General features: G+C 49.3%; 1 protein-coding gene across 1 annotated transcript in view; it reads left to right on the plus strand.

The window, feature by feature from the left end:
• Window positions 1-16,689, plus strand: part of LOC114600146 (uncharacterized) — a 58,942-nt gene that overhangs the window by 28,713 nt on the left and 13,540 nt on the right. Inside the window, exons 11-14 of the mRNA XM_077933606.1 lie at window positions 2,289-2,498; window positions 9,540-9,634; window positions 10,971-11,114; window positions 12,681-12,975. Coding sequence (XP_077789732.1) covers window positions 2,289-2,498; window positions 9,540-9,634; window positions 10,971-11,114; window positions 12,681-12,975 — 744 coding nt within the window. The remainder of the gene's footprint in view (window positions 1-2,288; window positions 2,499-9,539; window positions 9,635-10,970; window positions 11,115-12,680; window positions 12,976-16,689) is intronic.

Consider the following 16,689-nt stretch of genomic DNA (forward strand, 5'->3'; position numbering starts at 1 on the left):
CTCCGGGGGGGAGGTAAACGGCATTTCCGTGCACTGCTCTGGTTCGCCAGAAGCGGCTGAGTCCTGCTGGCCACATGACCCGGAAGCTGTACGCTGGCTCCCTCGGCCAGTAAAGCGAGATGAGCGCTGCAACCCCAGGGTCGGCCACGACTGGTCAGGGGTCCCTTTACCTTTACCAATATATCCATAATCTTTGTTACCTTACAAGTGAGATAAAAATCCTGCTAATGTTCCCATTTGCTTACAATGCTCTCTTCAATAAATTATAAATTTCCCCCAATTTTTTAAAAAAAGTTATTGTCCTCTTGGTTCCTGAGCATTCCACTTTTATTCAAAGAAACCAAGAAAGCGCAGGCCTGGTGATCTCAGAGAGCCAGTGTGGTGTAGTGGTGAAGAGCGGTGGACTCGTAATCTGGTGAACCGGGTTCGCTTCCCCGCTCCTCCACATGCAGCTGCTGGGTGACCTTGGGCTAGTCACATTTCTCTGAAGTCTCTCAGCCCCACTCACCTCACAGAGTGTTTGTTGTGGGGGAGGAAGGGAAAGGAGAATCTTAGCTGCTTTGAGACTCCTTCGAGTAGTGATAAAGCAGGATATCAAATCCAAACTCCTGCTCTTCTTCTTCTTCTTCTTCTTCTTCTTCTTCTTCTTCTTCTTCTTCTTCTTCTTCTCCTCAGGAACTCTTCCCAGTAGGTCTTGCCCTAAGGAGGCAATTGCGAGGACTGAAGGTCCCTGACTTCCCACAGTCCCCTCCACTCCAGGGTTTCCCCCAAGCAATCGGAGACTGCATCTGTGCACAACCAATCTCTCCTCTGCTCTTTTCATTTCTCTGTGTGTTCTGGGAGACCAAGGGGGCGGGGAGCTGGTCACAGGAGGAGGGGGAGACACCTGGATTCTACCACAGCTGGTCTCCCCTCTGTCTCCTAGGTCCCTCCTCTCCTGCCTCTGAGTGTGGACTGCCCTCTGTCACAGCCTCTTCCTGCTCACAAAATCCTGTTGCCTCTTCAGTTTCCAACACCTCCTCCTCCTGCTCCCAGTCTGCTCCCTCTTCTCCCTCTCCCCATGTATCATTGTCCCACCACCAGTCCCCTGAGCCGGAGCCTTCTTCCCCTGGGGGTTCCCTCGGGGGTTCTCCAGCTGATGTCTCCCACCGCTTCTCTGCATCCAGCCAGTCCATGGCAGATATGTGGACTGATGACATCTTAAGAGTTCCAATTTGTAGTCAAAATTGGGGAGTAGGAGAAATTGAGGGTTCTGCCTGCTTTTTAAACCATGCTTTTCTGGGCGGAACAGTGACTCTGATCCCCATTTGGGGCAGGTAACAGAGACGGAACGCGGGTGGCGCTGTGGGTAAAAGCCTCAGCGCCTAGGGCTTGCCGATCGAAAGGTCGGCGGTTCGAATCCCCGCGACGGGGTGCGCTCCCGTTGTTCGGTCCCAGCGCCTGCCAACCTAGCAGTTCGAAAGCACCCCCGGGTGCAAGTAGATAAATAGGGACCGCTTACTGGCGGGAAGGTAAACGGCGTTTCCGTGTGCTGCGCTGGATCGCCAGATGCAGCTTTGTCATGCTGGCCACGTGACCCGGAAGTGTCTTCGGACAGCGCTGGCCCCCGGCCTCTTAAGTGAGATGGGCGCACAACCCCAGAGTCTGTCAAGACTGGCCCGTACAGGCAGGGGTACCTTTACCTTTACCTTTTTTCTGGGTGGAACAGTGACTCTGATCCCCATTTGGGGCAGGTAACAGAGATGGAACAAGCAGGCGGTAGTTATTTTGGAATATTTAGTCTAGACTACAATGGCAGGGGAAGTGGGTGGCGCTGTGCGTTAAACCACAGAGCCAAGGAGTTGCTGAGCAGAAGGTTGGTGGTTCGAATGCCTGTGACGGGGTGAGCTCCCGTTGCTCGGTCCCTGCTCCTGCCAACCTAGCAGTTCAAAAGCACGTCAAAGTGCAAGTAGATAAATAGGTACCACTCCGGCAGGAAGGTAAACGGCGTTTCCGTGCTCTGCTCTGGTTCACCAGAAGCGGCTTAGTCATGCTGGCCACATGACCCGGAAGCTGTACGCCGGTTCCCTTGGCCAATAAAGCGAGATGAGTGCCGCAACCCCAGAGTCGGCCACGACTGGACCTAATGGTCAGGGGTCCCTTTACCTTTACCTTTACAATGGCAGGTAGCAGCAACATTCGCAAATGATATGAGATCCGCCCAGGAGGCCAGCGTTAGAGGGAGAGCGCATTGTTGTGGTATCATTAGAAACACTGTAAGTTTAGGAGTGCATTTCTCCACAGCCTAGGATGGAGATTCCACATGGATCCCACCCTACAGGTGACTCTTCTTTCTCTCCCTGCAGCTGTGGGACCATCACAGACACCACGAGTGGATCCATCAGTGTCTTCAACTGTGATTGGCTCAAGGGCCGCTATGTGAGTGTCCAGATCCCTGACCTTGAAGAGTACTTGACCTTGTGTGAGGTGGAGGTCTATGGCACCAAGGCAGAAGACCAGTGCTAGAGGTCCACACCTGTGTGTGCTTTGAGGGGAGGGCAAAAGTGATGAAACTGATGTTGCCTCTCCAATAAATTTTCATTGAGCGGGCTTCCTTCGTCTCTCCAGTTGACTCCTTGGGCCCTGAAAACCCAGAGAGTCTAGGATTTTGCCTGTGCCAGAGAGAAGCAACTGCAGCATTAATCAGTTTCATTCATCCTTGTTCATTGTATGGCTCTTGATCATGATGGCTATGGGATCTCCAGACTCAGAAACAGTCTATCAGATTCTTTTCTTTTTTTGTGACATATTTTTATTGGTTTTTGCAAGAACAAATTTAAAATAATGAAGAGAAAAAACTTGAAGAGAAAAAAATAAAAAACAATGAAGAGAAAAAATATATATGAGATTCTCTGAATCTCGCGACTTCCCCCTGTATGGGTCCTTAAAATAATATTTTTAAGACTACATATCATTACGTTCTACACAGTTTTCATCTCTCTAAATCATCCATGGCTTTTGTATCTTTACAATATATTTTTAAAGTCCAGCTAATGCTTTTGTTTACAGTGGTCTCCTCAGTAAGTTATGAATTTCCCTCATTCTTTTTTAAAGTCATTATCTTCTTGATTCCCGAGTCTCCCAGTCGGTTTTGCCATTTCAGCACAGTCCAGCAGTTTGGTTTGCCATTCTTCTTTGGTCAGAACTATTAGTTCTTTCCATCTTTTGGGCTAGTAGCATCCTTGCAGCTGTTGCCGCATACATAAACAGTCTTTTCTGGTCTTTTGGGATGTCGGAACCTGTAATTCCTAGTAGAAAAGCTTCTGGTTTTTTGACAAACGTTATTTTAAACATTTTTTCCAATTCATTCCCAAAAAGACTTTGTTACCTTACATGACCACCACATATGATAAACGGTACCCTCTTTTTCTTTACACTTCCAGCAAATATTGGAGCTTGTTCTATACATTTTAGATAGCTTAGGTACCCCTGCCCGTACGGGCCAGTCTTGACAGACTCTGGGGTTGTGCGCCCATCTCACTCTATAGGCCGGGGGCCAGCGCTGTCCGGAGACACTTTCCGGGTCACGTGGCCAGTGTGACATCGCTGCATCTGGCGATCCAGCGCAGCACACGGAACGCCGTTTACCTTCCCGCTGGTAAGCGGTCCCTATTTATCTACTTGCACCCGGGGGTGCTTTCGAACTGCTAGGTTGGCAGGCGCTGGGACCAAACGACGGGAGTGCACCCTGCCGTGGGGATTCGAACCACCGACCATGCGATCGGCAAGTCCTAGGCGCTGAGGTTTTACCCACAGCGCCACCCGTCCCAGGTTTAGATATCTTAGTAGGAGTCAGATACCACTGGTACATCATTTTCATCTAATTTTCTTTCAGTGTACAACATGCTGTGAATTTCAAATCTGTTCAGTCTATCAGATTCTTAAGGGTGGTTGTTGGGGGATTCCGTTGCCTTCAAGCTCTCCTGAGAGGCTTCCTGGAGACTCCTGGCTGCTCATTACTGGAAGAGGGACATGGAGTGAGATACACCCTTTTGGCCAAGTCCAGCAACGCTCCTCACGCCTTCTCCTGGCTTACAAAGGACATAAAACAAAGGAGAGAGGCATGCCAGTCTCCAGGACAGGCTTGTGTTGTAAACTAAATCTGCCCTTTTCCCCTTATGGGGTGTCCAAGAGCCCGTATAGAGTCCTTACATGGGTTCCCTATTGGTAGGAGAAAATAACAGAGGCCAACCAGAGAATATTGAAAAGCAAAGCAGCTAGTAAGCCTGATCTTTATTGATCTGTTGCAACAGGGTGCCCCCTTCACACGCAGGAGGAGGAGGACCCAGAACAAAGGTGTCCTTGCCCTTATATAGAAATTTTAAATTCCCTGCCCTGGAGCTCCAGACCACCCCTCCATACATCATACATACATCACAGAAGGGGTGTAACCCAAGACCACCACCCCAGATACATCATACCTACATCACAGAAAAGGCGGTCTACAGCAGAAATCTGAGTGCGTTGTTTATCTCGTCTGACAGGTTACCTGTTTAATGGTCACTTGGTTGGATACCCTGGGGAGCCTGGCCAGTCTTGTGTAATGATAAATACTTAGTTCCCGGGCCAGGTCACAGGCTCACACCCTATTCAAACACAGACATACCCTTAAGACAGGATTTGCGAAGGAAAAGACAATGGGGAGGCTTTTCCATTTTCCTTTGACCTTGCAGAGAAAACAGTTTGGGAATAAAAAATGGTTTCAGGTCGGTCTTCCTGTGCTGATCTATGTACATGCTTGGTTGGTACACTTATGAACATTTATTATTTATCTAAGACTTTAAAATTCTCATCACACTGGTCTGACCCTGGGGACGTTGATTCCACTGCAAGACAAAAGCCTCACTTTTCCAGGGGTCATTAACTGCCACACTTCACGGCTCAAGGGAGTAAAGACTCATCTCCCAACACCCATTGCATGAAGCCAGGGCAACTCGTTCCCAGCGCCTGCATGTGGAGTCATGAATGTGACATGGCAGATATCCATCCAACCTCTGCTTAGAAGCCTCCAGAGGAGAAGAGTCCACGTGTAAAATGTCTGCAGTTATACTGGTTCCGTGTTTATTCATTCTTCCCCCTCTTATCTTCTCAGCAGTTTCTAACCAACGCCATGCTCTCGCCAACTGAGCGGTCTCCTGCCCACCTTTCAAACTTTTGCCTTAGTTTCCAGGTTCCCCATCTCAATGGTCACTGAACCACAGATTTAATCACACAGCTGCCACACCTCACTGACTTCCCCAAACTTACTCAACTGCATATTCTTTAACATGTTACATTAGCATGCTAATGCAAGCATTGCCATTTTTTTCGTAATTTCCCAGAACTCTCTTTCTCTTTCTCTCTCCCGCTCACTCCATTTCCATGCTGACAAGGACTGAACAGAAACGTATGGGCTATGCAGAATTAGATAAATTAACAGGAAAGGTTTGAAACCTGCGGGACCAGAGATTCTTAGAAGACTGGAGTATATATGTGAACTATTTGAAAAATAATTGTAATGAACAGATTACGCTAGTAGGACTGCAAGAAGTTCTGTAAGGAGGACTATTTGAAATATTGCAAGAAGGACTACGAGGAGAGTTATTAGTTAAGAGTAATAGAGAAATTAAGAAATGCAGAATAAGTGATAAAGAATGAACAATCATCAGAGGAGTTGACAAAAGTCTAAAATATTGTATAAGATAAGAAGTTATATGATTGTTGGAAATGATATGCTTAAAACCCCCCAATAAAAATGTGTGTGTATGTGTGCGTGTGCGTGTGTGTATAAAAGGACTGAACAGGAACGCTTTTGCGCCACTCATGTTCCCCCACCACGGCGATTTGGGAAGCGCATGGAGCTCTTTGGCCAACAGGGCCCTTGATTCCTCTGAAGGCCTCCTCTCCGCATTCCTGGCTGGCTCTGAGTCCACCTTCCCCATCTTCCTACTCTTCCTGATGCTACCAGGGGGGCAGACCCCGATGGCTCCAGCACGACCCCCTTCCTCCTGGCAGGAGGTCACTCACTTGGCAGCTGGTCTAGGCACTCCTGGAAGGAGATTCCCAGAGCTGCAGGCCTGAACTGCCAGGGGTTGGGAAGAGTTGCAAGAAGGGAGCTTGTCTGTGGGTCAGACACCCGAATCGTGTCTTTCCCCCCAAAACACACACAGGGAGAACTCCTATTTCTCCCCAAACCAATGGCCTAGAAGCTGCTGTTCTGATGGTGAAGACTTGAGTCATCTTTCTCTATGGGATGGTCATATTTTACAACAACAACATCATAGCTCGCCGGATCGGGCCCATCTAGTCCAGCATCCTGTTCTCAAAGGGGCTGAAGAGTTGCTTGTGGAGAGCCAGCAGGCAGGACTTTAGCACCAGCAGGGGCAGAACTGGATGTTCGCAAACGTGGCCCCAGCCAAGGGCACCCCCCCCCCACAGGGCTGCCGAAATCATGCTACTCCGCCTGAACTTTCTTCCGTTTGTCCTGAATCGTTTGGGGTTTTTTATGATTGCAGAGGTATTGCTCAAGACCTGTTTATCAGTGGTGTGCAAGGCTTACTTGGGCAAACCTAGCCTTGTGTAAGACTTCAGTGTTGAACTTTTAAATTAAAGTGAAAATGTCTCCCCCTGCCCCACCCCCAAAGCACAAGGTGTCCATTTTGCCCACTGCGAATCATGAAAACTTTTGCTCAGAATTCGCTAGGGACTAGGGCCTTGGTAGCCCTGGTCAGTTTTGGTGTATGATGTAGGTTTAGCAGGGTCAGTCTGGAAGCTGCATCTGTGTGGGTGGAATGTATAAGAAGAGGCTTGCAAACCAGTCTTCTTGTCAGGCAATGGCTTTGGCTGACCAGTTAAGAACCATGATTAGCCTAATCAAAGAATCGTAGAGTTGAGGGGTCATTTAGTCCAACTGCAATGCAGGAATGCAGTTGCTCTGTGCCATGGAACAGATGGGTTCCTCCATCTGGTTTATTTCCACATAGAAATCACTATCCACCAGTGAAAACAAAAAAAAAATTCCTTCCAGTAGCACCTTAAAGACCAACTAAGTTAGTTCTTGGTATGAGCTTTCGTGTGCATGCACACTTCTTCAGATACACTGAAACAGAAGTTGCCGGATCCTTCTATATAGTGAGAAGGTGGGGAGGGGTATTACTCAGAAGGGTGGTGGGAATGGGTGATTGGCAGATAGCTGTGATGAGCCTGTTGACGACTCTTAACGACTGGAGTAGGTCTTACAGGAAAAAGCAAGGGGTGAGAAGGTGAAATGTCCACCAGTGAGCTTGACATTGACACCAGGAAAGGTCCGAGAACAGATAATTCAACAGTCTATGAGAACTTAGAAAAGGATGCTGTGATTCTAAAGGTCCAGCATAGGTTTCTCAAAAATAAGTCATGTCAGATGAACTCGATTTCTTTTTTTTTGACGGAGTAACAAGCTTGGTAGATCAGGGGAATGCTGTGGACATAGCGTATCTTGATTTCAGTAAGTTCTCTTGACAAAGTCCTCCATGATATTCTTGCGAGGAAGCTGGTAAAATGTGGATTGAACAAGGTAACTGTTAGGTGGACTTGTAGCTGGTTGGCTGCTCCCATTCGCTGGGGCCTGTCTATGATGTCACAAAGGCACCTGTCAGTTGCTTGGCTATAAAGATGGCCTCTCCCTCTTCCCAGCCCAGACCTCGGTGGGCAGCAGCTGTGGCACTCAGCTCTGGGGGGTCTCCTTCCTCAGGGAGGCAAAATGGCAGGAGGAAGGAGGCACTCATCCCGCAATGGGATGCTGAGGAACAGGGAGAAGGCAAGTTCACTTTGTTACGGAAATGACGGGGGGGGGGGGACATCTTTAAAGTTGTTACAGTTTACAAATATTATGCCTGAATGTATCTGAAATATACTTGGAGTCGAGTGTGGATTTCATGCTCTTTATTGCAGAGGCTTTATAGCAGAGGCTTGACAACCATATGTCAGGAGTGCTCTGATGGTTTTCCTGCTTGGCAGGGGGTTGGACTCGATGGCCCTTGGGGTCTCTTCCAACTCTATGATTCTATGATTCTATGATTCAGCTCATAGTAGCGAGGAATGAATGTTCCCCCAAAATATCTGCTTTATATACATTATTTACACAATGGGCCCCACGTGATTGGCTAATTCTGGGATTCTCCTGTAGGCCAATCAGGTTGCGGATTCACTTCCACCTGGAGCTGGATTGGGTGGCTCCTGTGGACCAATCATACTGCTGCATTCTGGATCCTATTGTTCTAGGACCAATCAGACTGCTGCATTTTGGATCCTATCCAACTCAGTACATAACACCATCCTTTCGACTTGACAGCTCAGGGAAGATACCTAGCTTTATAAATTCATAGAAAATCCATACTTTAACTGGGTCTCCTGATTCCAACACCATTTTAACCCTTAAAGAAAGGTGAATTTGGGCTCCACCTCCCTCCATGAACCAAGAAGCAGGAAGTCCTGTAGGCAGCAGGAACAGGGCATCCCGCCATAATCCCCCAAGCGTGAGAGCACAGACATGGCCCCCCACCCAGGGAGCAACCAGGGGGGCAACACTGGACATCCGCAGAAGCAGTTGAGCAAGTGCGGTGTTCTGAAAGCCCATCTCCAGACCAGTCCTGAGGGCAAGGAGATGTCAAGAGTTCTTTCAGTGATGGGGACTTAAGAGGTGTTGGGAAAGGGGTCTGAGAAAGTGACCTCATGTTGGACTTGTTTACCCCCCTCCCCATTTGTGACATGCTAGTGATGTAGTGATGATGTCTCAGTGATGCCTCTCGAAGTGTATTCTGGGGGAAAGAGGGAAGGTTTAAAAGAGGAGGTCACCCCTTACTCGGGGTTCTTACTCCTTTGGAGACCTATTGCGCAACAGTAAAGATTGTGGTCTACTGACTGCTGTTTTGTTCCAAATTACTTGGCTGGAACTTCCTTCTTTTACTGACTGCATGGACCCACAGGGGACTTGCAATTCGATGAGCTGGGCTGTTGAGTAGTCTCTCACCCCGGAATTTTTTCATAACAAGGCCAAAAAATAATAAAAAGGAGGTGAGTTTAAAGACAAGGCACGAAGGTGAATTAGAACAACAACTGGGCAGCCTAACATGTCTAACAACACATTTAAACCTAGTTTAAGCAAAATCCAGACTTGCTTCATTATTCTGAGCAGTGTAAATCTTCAAGGGACTGGAACTTGCCTTCAAAAAAATGCAATTTCTGGACTCCTAGAACTCTAAGACTCAGTCCCCTGCAACTGGACGCAGACTCTGTCCTGCAAGAGGAAGTAATATTTGACCCTAGGCAGTGCCAAGTGATTTGAATATATGAAGCCTCCAATTTCTCATTTAACACATGTTTGCAACAAACACTAAAAGCCATATTTATTTTGGCCACATCCCAGCCATGCCCATTAAAACCCAAAGTCAATAGTCTGAAGAAGCATTGATAACATCAATGTCAAGAGGCTCTCTTAAGAGTTTCACAGCAACCTTCTGGATCTCTCTGTTGCCAACCAGGTGCCCATGGGAAGACCACCAGAAGGAGAGGAGCGAAACAGTGCAACTTGTGATTCCCAGCAATTGCCATTCAGAGGCATCTTTGGCGATCCCTCGTAGCTGAGCAAGATTGTCTTCCATAAACACGGTTTTAAAAGCGAGTCCGTAAGTGACTGTGGAGTCCAATTCTGGATCCACACGTCCTTCCACAGTGGGGACATGGGTTTCCAGGCAGGAGTTCACCACGGTGTGGATTTGCCAAGCGTGCCTTTCTCTTAGCACGTTTCTCCCTTGCGTCCTGAGTTCGAGTGTCTTCAAAGCCCATGACACCTTTGGTAAAGGCTGTTCTCCAACTGGAGCGCTCGCAGGCCAGTGTTTCCCAGTTGTCGGTGTTTATGCTACATTTTAAAAGATTTGCCTTGAGACAGCCTTTAAATCTCTTTCGTTGACCACCAGCATTACGCTTTCCATTTTTGAGTTTGGAATAGAGTAGTTGCTTTGGAAGATGATCATCAGGCATCCACACAACATGACCAGTCCAACGAAGTTGATGTTGAAGAATCATTGCTTTGACACTGGTGATCTTTGCTTCTTCCAGAACACTGCTATTAGTTCACCTGTCTTCCCAAGTGATGTGTAAAAATTTTCAGAGACACCATTGATGGAATCTTTCAATGAGTTGGACATGGCGTGGTCCATGTTTCACAAGCATACAGTAAGGTTGGTAGTACTATAGCTTTGTAAACAAAGTCTACCTATGTGAGGTCAAGAGGCTCTCTTAAGAATTTCATAGCAACCTTCTGGATCAGACCAGAGGTCCATCTCCTCACCCAGAATCCTGTTCTCTCCGTTGCCAACCAGGTGCCCATGGGAAGACCACCAGAAGCAGAGGAGCGAAACAGCACTCTCACTATTTGTGGTTCTCAGCAATTGGCCTTCAGTGGAGGAAGAACCTTCGATGGATGCAGCCATCGAAGGCCTTAGTTGCCGCCTGGCACTCAACTGCCATAGATGACAGAGTGTGGTGGTCATGGCAGGGCTCAGGAAATCCCAGACTGGCTGCGTCCAATACAGTGGTACCTCGGGATGCGAACGGGATCTGTTCTGGAGCCCCATTCACATCCTGAACAGAACGCAAGATGCGACGGCATGTCTGCGCATGCACAGGTTCCGTTACTTCCGGGTTGCCGCGGAGCGCAACGTGCTCAACCCGAAGCACATTCAACTAAAGGCACTACTGTACTCACTTTAGCATCCACCTGCCCTCTAAATGCAACAAGGATATATTGCTAAACTCAAGGCAGATCCCCTGGTGATAAGGCAGTGCAAATTCCCCCTCTTGGCAGAGATGTAGAAACCACTCAAGCTGTGTGAGAAGACGGATGTAAACAGTGGATCTTGATAGCCAAATTCCCGCCTTCCTGATTGGTTGGGTTGTTCTGAGTCAAACAGGAACTGCCTGTTTGAAAGGGGATAAAAGGGGACAGGACTCAGCTGGAAGCAGGGAGGTCTCTGTGTCAGTTTCCAGAGAAAAACCTGGGCTTGCCAGGCCACCAAGAAGGACAACAGGCGCTGATCCCAAGAAAGAGAGGCAAGGTAAGTCTGGAAAATCCACTGGATGTGAGCCTTGAAGCCTAGAACATGCCTAGAAGTCTTGGCCCTGAATGGGCAGATCTGAAATGGCATTGTTAATGTTCAGGTCTTATATAGGACTGTCAGGAATCTCTGGAGGACGACCGTTCTCCTGCCCAACGTGGTCCTTGATTGACCTGAATGCCTCTTCAGCACTCCTGGCTGCAAGCAAAGCCCTCTGAGTCTGCTGAGGGGGGCCAGACCCCCATGGCTCCTGCAGGCGGCTGTCCCTCACTGCCATCTCCCCTCTGCCCTTGCAGGATGCGCCCCACCTGGACTTGGCTGCTGGCCCTGGTGCTCCTGTCAGGCCAGGCGGAGGCCCAGAGCTGCAAGCCAGAACTGCAAGCTATTGGTAAGACATGGGGGATGCAAGGGCCAGTCTATGGGTCAAAGCAACACTTTGGAGTTTTATTACAAGCCAGCACGAGACAGACTTTATTAAGTCAACAAATAGGGTTCAGTTTCAGTCTGTTGGCCCTGCTGTTTTTGGAGAGAGAGACCCTGGGTCAGCCTCATAGGATCATATAACTGTAGAGTTGAAAGGCACCCCAGAGTCATCTAGTCCAACCCCCTGCAATGCAGGAATCTCAACTAAAGCACCCAGGACAGGTGGCCATCCAACCTCAGCTTAAAAACCCCCAGGGAAACAGAGTCCACCGCCTCTCGTGGGAGCCTGTTCCACTGCCAAACAGCTCTTACTGTCAGAAAGCTTTTCCAAATGTTTAGTAGGACTCTCCTTTCTTGTAACGTAAGGCCATCGGTTCAAGCCCTACCCTCCAGAGCAGGGGGAAACAAGCTTGCACCGTCTTCCAGGTGACAGCTCTTGAGATATTTGCAGATGGCTCTCATATCTCCTCTCAGGCTCCTCTTTTCCAGGCTAAACATATTCAACTCCTTCAACCGTTCCTCATAAGGCTTGGTTTCCAGACCTTTGATCATGTTGGTTGCCCTCCTCTGCACACCTTCCAGCTTGTCGACATCCTCCTTAAATTATGGTGGCCAGAAGTGGACACAGTATTCTCAAGTGTGGTCTAAGGCAGAAGAGAGTGGAACGATTGCTTCCCTTGATCTGGACCCTAGACTTCTACTGATGTAGCCTAGAATAGCATTCACTTTTTTTTTGCTTCTGCATCACTCATCTTAAGTTGTGGTCCACCAAGACCCCTAGATCCTTTTCACAGGCACTGCTAGTAAGCGAGTGCAATTCAAGAAAAAGTTTTGTTCTGTAAGCACCTCCTCGTTTCTCTGAGCTTCTGTGCGGACGTGGGGCTTCCTTCTCTCAAGTAGGGCACATGGCTGCAGTGTAATTAAGAAATGCTACCACATCAGCTGTACTGTATTCTTTAGTGGCACTGCTTGTTCTGAGCATGAAAGAAATTTAAATTTAAAAATAATAATGAGCCTGCTGTTGCCTTCCTGTCCTGCTTGGGGGCTTCCCAGAAGTATTTGAGTGGGTGAGACGGGCTGGTCTCTTATTGCATTATTATTTGTCCTTGTCCCCATCTTCTCTCTGTCGTTCTCTGGCTCCAGCTCGCAACCTGGCCAGAGGCCGCCCAACCTGTCAGTCCTCCGTCTTCCCCCACGAGATTATTGGAACAGCAAGCAAAGCCGTGGATGGGAACTGCGGTGGGGACTGGTATAAAACGGGCACCTGCACCCACACGCAGCTGGACACGGAGCCCTGGTGGCACGTGGACTTGGGCCAGCAGTACGCCATCTCTGCTGTGGTGGTGAAGAACCGCGGGGACTGCTGCGGTGAGAGACTCCAGGGAGCTGAGGTCCGCGTGGGAGACTCTGTGGAAGACCATGGCAAGTCCAACCCTCTGTAAGTTCCAGTTGCCTCTTCCCAAAATCTCCTTCCAGAAATCTCCCTTCTTGTAACTTGGAGTCCTTGGTTTAGGTCCTCTCCTCCATCCCAGGAGAAAAGAAGCTTGCTCCATCTTCCAGGTGACAGCTCTTGAGATATTTGGAGATGCCTTTCATATTTCCCTTTCTAGGCTAAACATAGCCAATTCCACCAACCGTTCCTCATTAAGACTTGGTTCCCAGACTCTTGGCCATCTTGGTCACCCTCCTCTACACAGGTCCCAGCAAACACAATGTGTACAGCTTTAATTCTACCAACGTTTAATTGGGGGTTTTGGTAATGTTACAGGAAAGATCCGAGGGCTCCCTTGGACAAACGAAGACACCAACCAGAGCAAGTCAGAGCAAAACAGCAGCCTGTAGGCCTGGTCTTTATTGGAAAAGACTGTCGCGACAGGGCTCCCACCGTCCACGAAGTGAAGCAAGATGGAAGCCCCGAACAATGGAAGACCCTAACTTTTATTAACCACTAATCCCCTTGACTACACCCACAGAATTACATCATATCTACATCATGATTTTATTAATGAACAGGAGGAGTCGAGGAGGAGTTTCCTAGGTAATCTGAGCAGCCTGTCACCTGGCAGTGACCTCCTCTGCCCCCTCCTCACAAGTCATTTACAGGAACAAAGGAAAGGGCGAAGTCTTCCTACCCCCTGAGGGGGATCCGGCCAGAGTCCTTTATTCAGAGTCGGGTGGAATACACTCCCATAAGCAGTTTATTGTGTTTCTGATGGCATACCGTCTGGGCCCTCCCGAGGGCCATCAAGGCTGCCCCGCCATCCGGAGAAGGGCAGCTTGGTACGTGACTGCACGGTTTAGGGATTATGGCCGGCCACCCCAGTCCGCCCCCCTTTGATAGTCCTTGTAATATGCAGCGTAATAAAAGTGGTCCGGTGAAAATCCATAGTACGGCTGATTTTTGGTGAATTTATGAAGAACACAGTCACTGAAGTTCAAAGCACTTTCCCTTTCGGAAACAACTTGCAACATTTTGATTAGATCAGTCACGGTTCAGTGAACTCGGAAACAATCACTTGGGAGCTGTCAAAAGGCGAGGGAGCAGACGCTTGCAGCCTGCAGTACCAGCGTGGCCGCCACAAGGGGCGCTGTTCGGTAACGCTGATTGGTTAACGCGGTTGCTGGTTGACCTAGAGTTCAGTCGTCCGGTCTACTCTCGATAAAGATAGGACAGCGTGGAGCGCTGAAAGAGAGAGCTGTCAAACCAGCGCTTCCTTATTTACGGAAGGCTTTCAAGAGGTGGCTCTCTAAAAGGGGCACCTCTTAAGTCAGAAAGGGGGACACGTGTACATGTGAGTGTGGTGCTTGTGCAGTACGTGTTACTGAAAGGGGGGGGGTGATTTCCGGCGACAGTTCCCCCCTTCGGAGATAAGATTGCGAAGGTAGGGAGACCGCGCAATCCTTTTCTCCGCACAAGCTAGTAAAAGTCATACCTAGGGTTTAGAGTCTGGAAGTCCTCTAGGGGTCCCATCTCCACGGAATTCGGTTGGGTCCCTGATGCCGGTGGTCCGTAGATGGTGGCCGGTCTCGGGCGAAGGGTCGGAAAACAAGAGTCGCAAGTTTGACAACACATTGGGAAACAGTGGACCGCACAGCAGAAGACAGCAATGCAGATGATTACAGTAACGAGGATCAGAAGTCCGTTTCCTAGGAGTTGTTTTAGCCAGCCAGACCCAGGCAGCCAGTTCCACAACTGGATGTCCGAGAGTCCTTCATGTTGGATGTCTTTGAGTCCGTCCGCTAGTTTGTGGATGTTGTTAAGGTGTCCGGTAATGTTGAGGGTTTGGTCGGACACGTGCGTGCAGCACTCGGTTCCGACGAGGGCACAAACGCCTCCGGTCGAGGCGAGAACGTAGTCCAAAGCAAGGCGGTTCTGAATTGAAGTCTGCCTGACCTCCGTTAACTCTGTGAGGATAGCCTGGGTAGCCGCATTGGACTCCTCCATGAAATTTAACAGGATGTCCGTCAGTTTAAGGATGTCTACGTGGTTGGAGCCGGCTCCATACGCGGGGAAAAGAGCCCGGCCATACGTTTCACTATTCGCTGCTACGTCGGAGAGTTGTGATAAATCCTTTGTCCTTTTATTGCGTCTCCTTCCAGAGGGTAGACTTTGGGTGACCCGGACTCCAGGTAAAATCAGACCGAGATAACAGGTGCCGCGGGAGTGGGGGCTGGCCCATACATAGCCGCGGTGGCCACAAACCCAAAACAAACCCTGTAGGCATGAGTCTATGCGCCCAGTGAGGAAAGTACGGAAAAAACACTGGGAGACAGGGGAGGGTGTCCAGGAGTCGGGTAGGGTCATGACGCGTTTCCATGCAGACGTGAGGCTGGGCTGGGTGAAGGGGTTGCCTCGGTGCCATAGGGTAATCTTCCCGCTCAAAGAAATATCAATGGTGTACTTACAGGTACTCTCGCCTATGACCTTGTCGTTCCCGCTGAATTTCCGGCAGAGGTCGCCTGTTGTGGGTCCAGTTAGGTAGATGTACTGGTGAGTCAGATTCACTGCGGTCAGGTTCCAGGATTGCACGTTAGCGGAGAGATGTTGTTGTAGGGTGAGGGGTACTCCCAGAAAGGGTATGCCACTGTGGAGGTGCGAGGGGGCGTTGGCGCAGATCCAACACTCTGAGGTGGTTGTCTGCTTTGCAATTTGGGAGATCAGTTTCACGTAGGTGTTGGAATGCCAAGTGGACAAAAAGTCATTATTTTGGGAGTCCTCGGATATCGACAGTTCCCCCCTTTGTCGAGGTGCGGTGCCCGGGGGGTGAAGGGGGTCTTGGCGGAGCAGGTAGGTGAGGTTTGTGGTGAGGCCCCCGCACCTTTGGGGTCCAGTAGTGTCCCATTCTGTTGGTGGTGTAACGGAGTGATGCCAGCCCTCGAGGTACGCTTTCCCGTCCCAATCGGAGGCAAGTCCGATGTCCCAGACGCAGCAGTACCTTCGCAGGCAAACTCCTTGTAGGATGGTTTTGCGTGGAGTAGTGTCCACCCGTTGGCAGTAAAACCCATAAATTAGGTGGTCCGTGGGGTGATTTCGGTCTGTATAAACTGAGTCACCGCCTCCATTGTCTATAAGTGTCCAGTTTAGAGCCTGTTCGGGTGTGCCATCAGAGAAAAGTACGTAGGACCCATTGTGGCAGTGGGCTCGATTCCAGGGTCCGTCCTTGGTAAGAGTGAGTCTGCCGAGGGGGTTGTAGGTGGGCGAGCGAATAAACAGTTCCCAAGTTTGGTGGGTGTGGAGGATCGGTAGTATGGCATGTCGAAGGAGAACACGGGATTCGGGCAAGCAGAAGTCAAAATCCCCTAGGCGGTCTGGTGTTCCCCTTTTTACCATGTCAACGATTCCAAAGTCCAGATATTTGTATTCCATTTGTAATCCAGGGCAAGACTCGTGTGTTGTTATGGGGTGTATAGAAAAGGCGGAGGTTATGGTGATGGAGTAGAGAAGTAAGGTGGGTATAGTAGTTGTCATCTTTTGGGGTGGTGTGAAGCGCGGTTGTCAAGATGAGGGGCTCAGATGTGGAGCTGTCAAACAGTAGAGCTGTCAAACAGCGGAGCTGTCAAACGGCGGAGCTGTCAAACTGCGAGCTGTCAAACTGCGAGCTGTCAAACGGCGGAGCTGTCAAACTGCGAGCTGTCAAACTGCGAGCTGTCA

This window comes from Podarcis muralis, chromosome 8 (assembly GCF_964188315.1).
Source record: "Podarcis muralis chromosome 8, rPodMur119.hap1.1, whole genome shotgun sequence".
Taxonomy (NCBI): Eukaryota; Metazoa; Chordata; class Lepidosauria; order Squamata; family Lacertidae; genus Podarcis; species Podarcis muralis.